The sequence below is a fragment of the Xenopus tropicalis genome, chromosome 3, assembly GCF_000004195.4.
Source record: "Xenopus tropicalis strain Nigerian chromosome 3, UCB_Xtro_10.0, whole genome shotgun sequence".
Taxonomy (NCBI): domain Eukaryota; kingdom Metazoa; phylum Chordata; class Amphibia; order Anura; family Pipidae; genus Xenopus; species Xenopus tropicalis.
Window position 1 is genome coordinate 76,583,286 of NC_030679.2, and position 15,475 is coordinate 76,598,760.

A 15,475-nucleotide genomic window follows, 5' to 3' on the forward strand; every position below is an offset into this window, starting at 1 on the left:
CTCAAGGCAAGCACAGCCCTTTAGCAGGGAAGATCTGTGCCTCCAAAGATGCCCCAGTAGCTCCCCATCTTCTTTTCTGCTGATTCACTGCACATGCTCTGTGCTGCTATCAGTTACTGAGCTTAGGGACCCATTCACAATATACTGTATATATAGAACATAAATATGACAATATAAAGCTGATTAGCGTTTACTTTAAATTATTACTACATGGCAGCTCAGAAACCAGTGCCATTAGCATCCAAATATAATTATCATCCCTGTAACATCAGCTTTTTGACAGGCCAACCTTATTTTCTGCTTGATAATTTTCAAAGACCACTAAGCTTAGCTTCCAAACAGCTGCTCAGAGGACACTGAACATGTGAGTGTCACTGACACTCCTAACAGAATCCAAGATGGGGAGCTCCTGTGACAACTTTGAATGCCTGAATTATTACTACTATAGAGATGCTGAACCTTTAGGCTGCTGCAATAAACCCAGTATATAAAACATGGTATTTTTAACCATATTCATTTTTAGGGTTTAGTTATTTATAAGGTAGAAAATGAAATTCCAAGACAGTTTGCATTTGGTCATTAGTTTATATTTCTGGTTGCTGGATCCAATTCACCCTAGCAACCTGCCAGTTGTTTGAATAAAAGGCTGCATAATAAATAGTTAAGGGCCTGAATAGAAACATAAGTAATAATAAGGAGCAGTATCAATAAAGTTGTTGTCTCACAAAATGATTTTTTTTGCTGCTAGAGGCAGTGACCCCACTGTTTAAAAGCTGGAAAGAGGCAGAAGAAGGGAGATAATTCAGAAACAATTAATTATGAATAGTGTGGGGTATTGTGTGACATGCTGAAAATTTAAGGAAGCTCTTCTTGGTAAAAGCCCCTGGTAACTGTATACTGTACATTTAGCTAGAATACATTCAGAGAAGGTTGTTTTTATAAAACATGAATTTACTTTAGCTTGTGCATATCAAAATAGTATTTTTATAATTGCAAAGTCATGAAAACTTGGAAGTACCAAGAAAGACTATGAAGGGGCAATTGCATTATTACAAATTACATTTTTGCATAGAGAAGCTATATATAGCATTTGCCGGCTAAGCCTTCCTAAATCTTAACTATTCTTCCAGCTTTGAATATTATGTAGTCACCATTTACAAAAGTTACCTAAGTCTCTTGCTGTAACAAAGTAGCTTTGTCCACTGTCCATGAGTAATTATGGACACTCCAAATCACTGAAAATATGTATTTAATATGTATTACAAATCTAAATATGCACAACAGAAAAAAACATGTTTCTGATAATCCACTTGTTTTCTTACAGTTATTACAGACCGCAACTATTCAATGTAGGAATTACCATTTAGTAATATGAGAAGAGCCTAAATACATTTGCAAGGCACTTCACTAATGAATTTTACACGCTGAAGCCGGATGTAGTTAAAATGTAGCACATTTGCCTCTGAGACAATATTTCTATGAGTAGACTACAGTTACTCTCTTAATGCCAGATGCCATAAAGTAAGCATTTAGTAGTTCTGATGTACATTATAACATGGCTGAGAAACTTTCAAAGCTGGTGCAGGCTTCTCAGGAAGGATTTAGTTTATCCGGCATTGCTAAAGAGGATTATACAAGTAGCAGAGCCCTGAAACTGCCTATTTGGCTACACAGGAAAGCCTTAGTCTCTGGAGACAGTAATAGACATTATAGTCTGTACCTTTGCATGCTACAATACCATAGATACACCTACCTCTGTCATTGGGCTTTATGTAACCACTTCCTTATACAGCAACTTGTGTTTTTCGTAGCTAATAATGTTCTTTTGAGTAGTAGCTTGGATTTTAAAAACAAATAGTTAGATTTTTGTGTTTTTTTTTTTTTTTTTTTAATTTTCATGACGTTGCTAACTAAACAAAGGAACAAATTAACAGGAACTTTGCTGCCATAAAGTTGTTTTCTCTACAATTAACTCTTTAATTAAAAAAATACTATTAAAAAGGCAGTTTTATTTAAAAAAAAAAAAACAAAATAAAAAAAACAAAACAAAACATACAAATGTTAAATTTTAATAAGAAGATTGTTTCAGTATTTACACTTGGGTATTTGTAGTGTTTTTATGCATGAAATTCCAAAGACAATTCAGATGAGAGACACTCACTTGGCACTAAAGTGAGAGTTAGAAGTGTGCAGCAGCCTTTCTCTGCAGTCACTAAGGAGAGACTAAAAAATTTGTTGGAAACGCTGCAGGTAACATTTTCCCAAGTGATATTTGCTAGTTGCCTAGACACCAGAGTTCTGACATTTAGTATTGGTCCTCTAAAAAAAATCTACATGGGTTGCTTTTAGCTCATTTGGTACAAAATGCAATATTAAAGTCATCAGTCTTTAAAAATGTACTGTGGTGTGCACCACAGATAACAGAAAATACAAAGTAAACCTGTGTAGCCCACTTTTGTGACAGTGCTGCTACTGCTGATGCTGTTGGTGCTACAGGAGCCCTGAGCCCCCGCTTACTATGGGGGAACAGGTATACTTTGCTGCTATTTAGCGTGCCTCCACCCAGGGTAGAGACAGGTTAAACTATAACTCCCCTCCCTGGGAAACTCTGTACCGCGTGGTGCTCCTTGGTCAGGGATTCCCTGCAACTGCCGGTACCCTTTACCCCTCTCCGGGATATTTGCTTACCGAGCAGCTGAGGGTCCTTTGTGATGAAGAGACAGGACACTGATAATTGTAGTGAACCAGGTGAATCAGCTTTATTGAGGACAGACAGCACCCAGGAGTGAGACACATGAATCAGGGGACACTTCTCCTTACTTCTCTTTTATAGAACCTCTCTCCTGTTTGGTTACCCGCGGTACTCCCGCCAAGTGATTCTCCTTGGGAGCTCTCGCTGGGAGACCCTCTCTCTGAGGGTCGTCAGGCTGACCCTCCCGTGAGACCTCACCCCGGTACTCTCGCCTGAGCACCTACAGATTAGGAATCTTCCTCTAGCAGTGGCTTAATCCACCTGACTAGAAACTTTGGGCCCTGATCTCCAGCAGATGGATTGCTGGGGGGTCTTAACTCCTCTCACTCCTGGTGGGGCAATGTCTGCCCTTTCTAGCTTGTTGCCTACATATCACTCCTAGAGCAATCTATTACTTGAACTTTTATCTACTACCCAGGCCTGTTGAACACACCTGTCCAGAGGGAGGTCCCAGGGCTAAAACCTGCTGAACATGGGAGTTTTATATTCTAACACACCACCCAGTGGCTGCTACTCAAACTACTGGGAACTCCCATTTAACTGCTAACATTCCATCACCATAGTACTACCCTCTAGGGCTGCTCTAGGGGTGTCCATCCTACGGGGCCCATTTTTTTTTTTTTTTTTAAATCCCTACACATGTTTTTTGTTATAATTTAACTTTCTGTAGTTTAGGTTACAAATCTTGTGCTTTCCAGTTGTTACTTAGTAAGTCAAATTGATGGCTTCTGAACTCATTTAGTTTCATACATTAGTTGAAACATATTTGAGCAGCTCCAGAAAAGCTTCCGTTCTTACCGAGCATCCTCCCAAAGTCTATCTGATACTACAAGCCTCCTGATACTTAATTTGCTGCCATTTCTCTAATGCTGTAGATATATATTAAGTGATGTATCAAATTTTAATGCTTTAGAAGGTTGCCAGCCCACTGTAGTGTACAGAACTAGTTTATAAATGCTGTTCCTGGCAGTGCATTCTAAAGATGGGGTGGAAGGCAGCAGATAACATTATCTCTGATTTTGTAGATGGTTTCATTAATGTAACACATAAAAGTATTACCCACAGGGGGGACTGCTATGGGCACAAAATTTGCACCCACCTACACCAACCTATTCATAGGTTAAAGGGACTGCTCCCCCATTGATGGACAAGAAAACCCCCTATAAGGCTCTATACAGGTATATAGATGACCTGATTATTATCATCTGTTTGTTCTTTTGAAAATGTTTGTTTTATCACAGAATCCTGCTTGAGGAGCTTTAAAAGACCCTGTGACAGTATCCCTGGTTTGAATTACTTCTTGCTCAAGCATAATATTCAAGGCTATAATGATCTTAAAATCTGCAGTTAGTTTAGTATAAGTTTTGGTATATACATTATTATGGTTGGTTATGTTTTGCATGTAATACATTGTCGTAATAAAGGTTGATTTCAGATTAACCCAAGATCATTTCTTGATCTGAAACCGTTTTTTGCAGCCTGGAAAAAGATTTTCCTTAATCCCCCACATCCCCCTTGTAACTAGCCACTGATTAAAGTGCTACCACTGAGCTTTAATACTCCTTAGAACAGAGTAGTGTTCAGCTCATCAAAGCAGATGAACACAGTCTAATGAATTAGCACATTCAACTGCTTTGATAAAAGAATGAATGCGGAAGTTATTCATTTCAGTGAGAATTTTAATTTCAGAATTAGCTTCATGCATCCTGGCAAATCTGTATTTCATCCTTCTTGGTTTCTGCTGTCTGTTAATTGTGGTAGACAACTGCAGAAACACACAGGCTACCCATTTACCTGAGACTGAGATTGCAAAATGTCAACTCAGTAGGACCCAAGTTGCAGTATGCTCAAGTACCATACTACAGCCGTAGGTAGACACTTAGGCAATAGTAACTGGTTATGCATATCAGGTGATCAAAATGTAAGGACTTATGCATGCTTAGTTTAATATGGATTATGCTAATGTTATATGATATTATTATTGCTAAAAATGTTTTATCTTGTGTAATTAGCTATCCACACAAGGAGATGCAAGCCAGGTGATTGGACCTCTCACTGAAGGGCAACGAAGAAATGTTGCAGTAGTGAATTCACTCTACAGACTACACCAGTCCATCCAAAAGGTAAGCTGTGTTACAAGATAAAACTGTCACTTGTGTCATAAGCATTCAGAACATAAAGGGACAGATATGAGATATGAATTCCCTTTTCTCTGTATAAACCAGTACCTTATACTTGACCTGAAACATATAATTAATCCTTATTGGAGACAAAACAATCCTATTGTTTAATTCATATTCAAAATTATTTTTTAGTAGATTTAAGTTAATGAGATATAAATTACAAAAAACCCCAGATCCCAAGCATTCTGGATAACAGGTCCCATACCTGTATGTATTATTTTTATCTTAATCTAAACATGTGCATTTATTATTGTCTATGTAAAAAATAATAAAACATTGTACAAAGATTAAGTCATAAAAGTATTGACCAAAAGCACTGGCTGCGCCCAAGTGAGTCACAGTTTTCTAATTTTAATCCAGTTTAGGGTATTTTTAGAGAAAAAAAATAATAGTGTTCTTTAAAGTGTTGTGCATGTTTAATTCTTCCTTAAGGCAGCAACAAGTTGAATAAGTTCTATTGATATTTGTAATGAATTCAACATGTAAAACCCAGCAGCTAAATATTTAACAAAAATCAAATCATTAGTAATTATATCTATTCAGTTGTCCAAATGTATTATATGCAGATATACACTATGGATCACCATTGGTTAAGGATTCCTTGTAAATTTTGTTAGACACAGTAACATTTGAATGTCTGGAGTATGTCAAAGCAGACACCATCTTGCTGAGATTTATAATAGTCGACATTATCCATTAACAAATAATGTGAGCGTTCATCAGTCATCTCAGAGTGATGAAATAATCAGAGCTGGTAAGCCACAGAGAGCGAGGGCTCATCAATCCTTGGAGATCATAATCTACTCAGTGTATGTTAGAAAACTGCTAAGGATTGTAGGCAAAGATTATATTTAATGTTTATTTTTGATAGTTCGCTATTTTGTCACCTGCGGTACCATTTGTACCCTATGTATGCCTAACATCATTTCTCTGTGTGAATGCAGAGTGGCAAAAATATCAATGAAGAAAGCTGTCTTAAACTGGAAAGCAGCTTGTGCCATTTAGTTTCATTGATATTCTTACTGTATTAATTAGTGCATAACTGTGTTTGACATTTGGTGTGTCCATTTACTTTACTAATTCATGCACAGTCATTTGGTTGTGTGCTTAAAAGGCTCATTATGTCTGCTATGGTCAGCTCTTCTCCAAGCTTCAAGCTTCCACAGAAGGAGCAATAGAAATGATGTTATTGATTAATAATTACAGTATATCTGCCATGTAGGGCTTCACAGTACCATTGTCTTGTATGATTCTTTCTGCATATGTGTAATGTGTGGGGATAAGACACTCCTAGATTTTTTTAAATCAAATTAAATGAATCATATTAACTTTAAGGAGGAGTTTTAGTATTATTGTTAAATTAGTATATTTTATATATTATACATACATACATATAGTATATTGTAAGTGGGTCCCTAAGCTCAGGTCATTGGATTTACAGATCTTTACATTGCTGTAGCATTTTAGACTACTTCTTCGTTACATTTTTGTTCTCCTTTAAAATAACTCTAGACTACATCAAAATGCTTTTGACTTTGTAGAAAAATTAACTATAGGTGGCCATACACAGGCCGATTTAAGCCGCCTATACAAGTTCTTTAGACCGATTTGGCAGCTTATCTGCCTGTGTATGGGGCCCCCGACGGGCCTTTCCAATCGATATGTGACCGAAAATCATCTAGGTGTCAATCGGGTAGGTTTGATTTTCCTGTCTGATCATCAGCTCATTAATACAGCCCTTGGCTCCTATACCCATCTTAATTCCATCGTTTGGCCCTAGGTCCAGACAATTGAATTAGATTGATATTGCCCACCTTGGACATGTCGGAAGAAGATCCACTTACTCGAGCATATTTTAATGTGTATGCCTACCTTTAGGCAGGCAGACAGGCAAGGAGAAATAGTAATTATAGTACTTACCACACAATTTGTAAGCTAGAAATGTAATGCTGCTTTAGCTAATTCAAACTGGTAAAGAACATACAGTGGAGGAAATAATTATTTGACCCCTCACTGATTTTGTAAGTTTGTCCAATGACAAAGAAATGAAAAGTCTCAGAACAGTATCATTTCAATGGTAGGTTTATTTTAACAGTGGCAGATAGCACATCAAAAGGAAAATCGAAAAAATAACTTTAAATAAAAGATAGCAACTGATTTGCATTTCATTGAGTGAAATAAGTTTTTGAACCCCTACCAACCATTAAGAGTTCTGGCTCCCACAGAGTGGTTAGACACTTCTACTCAATTAGTCAACCTCATTAAGGACACCTGTCTTAACTAGTCACCTGTATAAAAGACACCTGTCCACAGAATCAATCAAAAAAGCAGACTCCAAACTCTCCAACATGGGAAAGACCAAAGAGCTGTCCAAGGATGTCCGAGACAAAATTGTAGACCTGCACAAGGCTGGAATGGGCTACAAGACCATTAGCAAGAAGCTGGGAGAGAAGGTGACAACTGTTGGTGCGATTGTTCGAAAATGGAAGGAGCACAAAATGACCATCAATCGACCTCGCTCTGGGGCTCCACGCAAGATCTCGCCTCGTGGGGTGTCAATGATTCTGAGAAAGGTGAAAAAGCATCCTAGAACTACACGGGAGGAGTTAGTTAATGACCTCAAATTAGCAGGGACCACAGTCACCAAGAAAACCATTGGAAACACATTACACCGCAATGGATTAAAATCCTGCAGGGCTCGCAAGGTCCCCCTGCTCAAGGAGGCACATGTGCCGGCACGTCTGAAGTTTGCCAATGAACACCTGAATGATTCTGTGAGTGACTGGGAGAAGGTGCTGTGGTCTGATGAGACCAAAATAGAGCTCTTTGGCATTAACTCAACTCGCTGTGTTTGGAGGAAGAAAAATGCTGCCTATGACCCCCAAAACACCGTCCCCACCGTCAAGCATGGGGGTGGAAACATTTTGCTTTGGGGGTGTTTTTCTGCTAAGGGCACAGGACAACTTATTCGCATTAACGGGAAAATGGACTGAGCCATGTATCGTGAAATCCTGAACGACAACCTCCTTCCCTCTGCCAGGAAACTGAAAATGGGTCGTGGATGGGTGTTCCAGCACGACAATGACCCAAAACATACAGCAAAGGCAACAAAGGAGTGGCTCAAGAAGAAGCACATTAAGGTCATGGAGTGGCCTAGTCAGTCTCCGGACCTTAATCCAATAGAAAACCTATGGAGGGAGCTCAAGCTCAGAGTTGCACAGAGACAGCCTCGAAACCTTAGGGATTTAGAGATGATCTGCAAAGAGGAGTGGACCAACATTCCTCCTAAAATGTGCGCAAACTTGGTCATCAATTACAAGAAACGTTTGACCTCTGTGCTTGCAAACAAGGGTTTGTCCACTAAGTATTAAGTCTTTTTTTGTTAGAGGGTTCAAAAACTTATTTCACTCAATGAAATGCAAATCAGTTGCTATCTTTTATTTAAAGTTATTTTTTCGATTTTCCTTTTGATGTGCTATCTGCCACTGTTAAAATAAACCTACCATTGAAATGATACTGTTCTGAGACTTTTCATTTCTTTGTCATTGGACAAACTTACAAAATCAGTGAGGGGTCAAATAATTATTTCCTCCACTGTACATATATGACTGGAAAGCCAATGAAAGAAGGAAGTAGTGTAGACGGGCAAGATAGTATACCATGCAACATTTTTAATAGAACCTTAGTACACCAATGTTTTATTCATTTCAAAATGAATGCTTTGCTTAAAAATAGATATTTTATACCAAACTGGTTACCATAATTTTACTGTGTGAACATTGTTTTAGGAGAGCAAATGTTAGCAAAATGGGGGACAGCCCTGCAGAAAATATTGTGCTTTTATAAAGGCATGGTAATAATTTCTCCAGTATTCATTCATAAGCATGTAAAGCGGGCATATAAAAGGTTGTCTATTCATAATATTAGTTTGATAGGTCAGATTTCTTGTAATTAGCCCACATATGAACGAATCACAGTTCATGTAAGTATTAAGTGTTATAGGATATTAAATGGAAGACATTAGGTTAAATATAGTTCAGTGGATCTGATTTGCAGTGTACTGCAGGCATCTGACAGTGCAGTATTTACCAAAAGGGCCTTTAAATCTTTATATTAGTTATAATATCTGCACTGCAGGATTAAAGGCCTTGACCTCCAGCTGTATTGAATGGAAATTGAATTACACAGCTTTTAGTTGTTGTTTCTTGAGGCTCTGCTGGGGAGAATCTAATTATACTGCTCATGTAATTAAAACAAGCTTGCTAAACCCAAGCCATATGAGTTTTACTATCAACAAAGTTTTTTAGCCAGGCTTTATCATCAGCATAAATAAAATCAAAATATGAACATCTGTGACCCTTTTATATAGAGATAACAGTCTAGTATTTATTATCATAATTGGCAAATATCGTTTTGTTTTGATAATTCAGTTTATTTTACGAATTTCCGTCCTGTTTGAATGCTAATAAAAAATTGTATATACCATCTGTCATCTTTGAATTTAAAATATAAGTGTTTTGATGTATATACAGTTTATGAGATCAGTATATAGTAGGTTTAATTGGAAAGCACAATCCCAATATTACTGTGTTTGTGTATATATGATGATGACACTCGCAGGGTTTTCATAAAAAGGATAAAGAAGGCAATGGTAGATGCAAAAAGGTGAAGTTTTATTAATCCTACGTTTCAGTTCCTTACTGGAACCTTTGTCAGGGAGACCTAGGTAGAGTGCAAGTAAACGCTTAAATGCGCATTTTGGCGCCAAAGGTAGTGTTGCTAGGTAACAGACCACAAACAAATAAGGTATACATTTAAAATAAAATGAAAATATACATACTGGTATATAAAGCAAAATTTAACAAAATTATGTGTCAAGCCTGTGTGTGTATAAAGATAAGAGTTGTATCACTTATGTTTCCATTCCTGCTGTCACTCAGCAGGGAAGTGGTTGGTGGGATAAAGTGGGGAAGGTTAAAGGTCCCCATACACAGGCCGATCCGCTCGCTTGGCCATGTCGCCAAGCGAGCAGATCGTCTCCCAATATTCCCACCTACAGGTGTGCAATATCAGGAGAATCCAGGCTAATTCCCCTGGGGCCAAACGATCGAATTATAACGACGGGTATAGGAATAGTCGGTCTGGGGACCGCATCAACAAGTCGATTTCAGGCCAGGTATCGGTCGGGCAGGCCCGTCGGTAGTGCCCATACTCGGGCCGATTAGCTGCTGAATCGGTCTAAGGGACTGATATCGGCAGCTAGAATCGGCCTGTGTATGGGGACCTTTAGGTATTGGCCAAAGATTTCCTTGTTGATATCCCTGATTACAGTTTATCCAGTTTTCAAATCCACCAAATAACTTCACTAGTTAATAAATGCATGCTATAATGGCAAAATTACTTTGAACAATAAGTTTAGGAGACACAAAGTAAAGACGCAGCAGAGAATTACCTGGCCGGCCTTTTTCTTCCATGAGGTTTGGCAATAGACTATTGTGTAAAACACCCTCCATACCATTTCATATTTAGATCTTTACAGTCTTATCTGAAGGCATTTTAAATATATTCCACATCCTTTAAAAACAGAAATCTGAATATCCAAGAAGGTCAGTTAAAGTGGATAATGCCTGCTTAATTAAAGGAATTGTAAGCAACTTTCCAATACACGTTGATTATACATTTTCAGTCAATTTAATGTTTATTATAAATGTACTATTAGAACCATATATTTAAAATTTCTTTGATTTTCATTTTTGTTCATTGTGCAATAGAAGTGGCTCTTTTTATGTGAACTTATATTGATGTGATATCCTGCTGTCTGTTATAATGTTCAACTGTTGACCTTGAAACCTTTTAGTAATGTCTCCCCGTAGAACAACTTACCCATTTGTAAAATATTTCATGTAAAATTTTTCATTGAAAAAATGCGAACTTGTGACTTTAGTAAATGATTCCTAGTGATGCATGCAGTTAAGTAATGCTATATATTTATATATTTTCCCCTTCCCTTTAAGGTTATATCTGGTCAGAGTTCACTCTCAGCTGCTGCTGAGCAAGTCATTTCTTCTGCCTTAAAGGTAAGTAGTTAATTGTGTGGCTTTTCTCTCATAACCCTGTTCGTTCTTGATACTAAATCGTCCGTAAGTTTTTGGGTCTTAAACAGCAGTAGTTGTTTAAATATTCTGTTATACATCAAAGCATGTCTAATATTCTGTGATTTAAAGGAAAACTATACTGCCAAAATGAATAATTAATCAACAGATAGTTTATAATATGTTAAGTGACCTATTAAAGAATCTTGCCAAACTGGAATATATATATCAGTAATTATTGGCCTTTTGCATCTTTTCTCTTGAGCCACCATTTAGTGATGGGCTGTGGGCTCCCTCAGAGATCACATGACCAGAAATATTGCAGTTCTAACTGTAACAGGAAGAAGTGTGGGAACAAAAGACTCTGTCTATTAATTGGCTGATGGTGCCTAGCATGTATGTGTGCCTTGGCTTGTTTGTGTGCACTGTGAATCCTATAATCCTGCAATTTTCTATTTAGGAGTACCCAATAGCACATACTACTAAAAAAAAGTATAGTTTTCTGAAAAGTGTTTATTTAGGTGAAGCAGGGTTTTACATATGAGCTTGTTTATGCAATATATTTTTATAGAGACCTACATTGCATGGGAGTATAGTTTTCCTAATAGCTAATACAACTAGAAATTTTAAACTATAGAGTAATTCTGTCTGACAAATATCAGACATATGTTGTATTCTGTCCATGTGTAGAGAGCTATGATTGGCTATTTAGGACCACAAAAAATTTCCTGCAGCAACAAAGGAAACTGCATAGTGGCTTCCACTGCTGCAAATGAGCAAACTCATAACTGTAGAGTAACAGCATTACAGCATATTCATGTGTATATAAAGCATCTTTATTTTATGTCTACACAAATCCCAGAAAAGTCGCCAGCGCTCGGTCTAACTCACTATAGAGCTGACCAACTGCTATAAACGACAAGAGCCACCACCTGCTCACAAAGAGTAAAAGAGAAATAGAAAAAAGTTTGCCAGTAGTAAGACTCTATTGCATCTACCCTTTACCTCAGGGGGTGATACAATTAAATTCAAGTCCCCCAGTGAACAATAAGACTGAGTAGTAAGACCCCATTGCATCTACCCTTACCTCAGGGGGTGATGCAATTAAATTCAAGTCCCCCAGTGAACTATGTGACTGAGTAGTAAGACCATATTGCACCTACCTTTAATGCAAAGGCTCTAGTGAGAAGGCAGGGAGCTTTTAAGCCCCAGCTCAGTAACATACACCTGAAAATGGTTCCTTATTTAAAGGCTACATAGCAGCTATAGGCAATACCTAGTGAAAATTTTAATGTCTGTTTCACATAAAATCATATTTTCCTTTTACTTTTAGCAAATGTTATTTCTGCTTTTTTCTCTGCTGGCACATATATTATTAATCTTCAAGCATTGATTTTGCCACAATTTGCAACAATTGAAGCAAAATCTCTAACATGGTTTACTACTTGTGATCACTTTTTCATGTGTTACGTGTTTGGTTCCAAAGCCTTGAGGCCCCTTTGTAGCAGTTGAGCAATATTTAGTGCAGCAGTAAAATAAGTGTTAAAATGTAAATGACAACAGGCTGTTGGTTTCCTTTCAGGTCATTTTTAACCTTATGGGAAATGCTGTCCAGCCTTTACTGAATTCTGTTGCTGACTCTATAGAGGCAATCATTATAACTATGCACCAAGAAGACTTTGCTGGGTAAGTTGATTTTTAATTTTCTAAAATTGGGGCCATCAGTTTTACCATTTAGCAAATATCAAACCTGAAGAGCAGGAGCCAGGGAAAGCCAGGTTACAAACCAAGTATTATATCACTTCTTCCCAATACTCAGTTGTAGGCAGTTCCGGGTTATGTAGAGGAAAGTGTCCCTATAATTTCTGCATCTAATGATAACCTTGCGTTATCATTTTAAGTTTGCGTTGGAGAATGAGTATCCTTAAACAATATCTGATACTCGCAGTGAGTTGGTGGCCTCCTCCTGTCATTCCTCACTTATGGGGGAAGGAGGTTAGCTATTTACTAAAGGCTTTCCCGGTTGCAGAGGGAAGCGTTTTATCAAGAACTTTGTATAGTCTACAAATTAATTTACTACTATGTAGCTATTAAAGCACAACTTTTAAAGGACATGTAAAGCATACATTTGCCTACACTGTATATCAGTTGGACATGTCTCCCCCACCCAGATGGCATCATTTGTACTGCATATATCCCCTCTGCTTGCCAGCACCATCATATTTTCCTAAAGCAAATAGCAGCTTTCACCTGGTGGCCATTTTTCCTCTGATACATAATCAGATACATTTATATCTGCAAGCAGCATACACACACACACAGACCCTTATTCAGCATACATTTCATCAAGAATACAGACTCACACAGGCACAGCTGTCTCTGATAAAAGTTCTGCTTTGTTCGAGCTGAGCTCAGGAGAGTTGGTTGGAAGAAAAAAATTGAAGCAGACAGCTAGAGCTGAGTTTCTATGGGAACCAGCAATGCCATACTGGCTGCTAGACTGGAGGGCGTGTTTAGTAATCTGAGTTTAGAACAACTGAGCATGCCCACAAGCCAACAGCCAAAGCAAATTCCTTAGGGAGGGGGCCGAGTGGGTTGAGGAGAAGGAAATCTAAGTGATTAAGGGGATGTTGCAGCCTTACTATTAACCTCTGGACAACCAGTGTGGCAGGTATTGAAAGATTTCAAAGAGGCTGTTCACTGATTACATTTTTGTGTGGGGGGGTTTACATGTCCTTTAATCAGGGGAAATTAAATTCCAAATTATGGTTGAAAGTTGTGCTTTCAGTCTAACATTGTGTGCTTGGAAATCTAATTTTAGGCACTTACCATAGTAAGCAGTGTCTGGGATTTTGATGCCTCTCCAGTGCTCACTGCACTTGCAGACATTCATTTGCCCTGTTGTGGGGGTTTTTGATAATAAAAACACTTGTCCTACAGAGTATTAGCTTAAAGCTAGTGATTGGTAAAGCCAAGGACCATTTCAAACATTTCTAACAGACCACTATTTCAGAGTCTGTGGTTGATTACCTTAATAAATGCAAAACATGCAGATAAATGAGTTATTTTTAACATGTATTGCAAAATAAAAAGAAAAATTAACCCTTCATATACATATTTTCCCTTAACCCTTTTAGAGCTACCAAATTCAGCATCTAGGTAGCTTTCAGCTGGTGCCTTAAATTTAAAATTTCCAGTTCCCTATTTGATCTATGTTGCACATTTGTTTACATTGCAAAACACAGCACAGAGAAAAGTTCTGACTAGGCAAGTATGGGTTAATCCTGCCCACTGGGGCCTAAAATTGTGCACCTTTAAAAGTCAGTGAATTGTTTGGCCTAGAGTCATTTAAAAGGCAACAGAAAACAGAAATCAGCAGTCTAGGAAAGCTCACTCTTCCATCCAGTGGTTTTCAAAGCAAAGGCTTAATCGTGAGTCTGAAAGGAACTTGAAATGAAATCAGAAGTAATGTGGCACGACATATACCTTAAAGTGCAATCAAAAAATTTAGAAATTGAAGGTGTGTGGTGCACCAAATGTCTCAGGCCAAGCACGACTTTCAAGAAAGGTTTGCCGGAAGCTAAACTGTACAAATAACAGTTTCTACAGACATGTCAGTTTAATGCTAGAAAGACCAAAATTATCGCTCAAATTATTGCCCATTATTCAGGTTAGTTAAGGGGTTCCCTGCCATAAAAAAACACATTTTATTGCATAGTACAAGCAAATGTAATTATAAGCAACTTTCCAATATACATCATATTTTAATCGGTTTAAAATGGTTTGTAAATTTGATTGCTATTACAAGCTTTATCTGTCAGGCTGTGTACATATTCAGTTCTTCTGGCTCTGACCCCTGAAAGAGTTTAGCAGAAGCTCGCTGAATAGCAGGGCCTCAAGGAGAACTGATTAGTACTACAGAGAGTCCCGGCCAGATAACAAAATGTTCTTTCAGTAGCAATTAACAGTACCAATTACTTTAAAACAAATTAACACCTTTAATTAATGCATATAAGAAATTTGCTAATATTGCATTTTCATTCATTATCAAAAACATTTTTGGGTGGAGGGCCCTTATTCGATATGTTCTTTTGAAATTATAGGCATGACTTGGCCAGATTTGCAAAGAAGAATGGTCAAACATCATGAGATTAGGGTATGCAGATCTGCTAGAGACCTGTATTTGCTTATTCAAAATGTGTCTAGTTTGTGTATAGTGATTGACGTTTTGAATGTACATTTGTGTAGATAAAGGTAACTACTTTTTAACTGCCCCTTTAAATATTCCAATAAACACATTTCTCATGTATTGCTTATACTAGGTTGTATAACAGATGCTTAGCTTGGTTTTGGGCAGAAATCAGAACCATAACAGATAATTGTAGATTCTGTTCTCTTCATATATAATAATTTATTTTCAGAATTGTACCTTACAATAACATTAAATT

General features: G+C 37.6%; 1 protein-coding gene across 1 annotated transcript in view; it reads left to right on the forward strand.

The window, feature by feature from the left end:
* Positions 1-15,475, forward strand: part of cog5 (component of oligomeric golgi complex 5) — a 129,377-nt gene that overhangs the window by 99,473 nt on the left and 14,429 nt on the right. Inside the window, exons 15-17 of the mRNA XM_031899016.1 lie at positions 4,765-4,875; positions 10,950-11,012; positions 12,610-12,713. Of these exons, the coding sequence (XP_031754876.1) occupies positions 4,765-4,875; positions 10,950-11,012; positions 12,610-12,713 (278 nt within the window). The remainder of the gene's footprint in view (positions 1-4,764; positions 4,876-10,949; positions 11,013-12,609; positions 12,714-15,475) is intronic.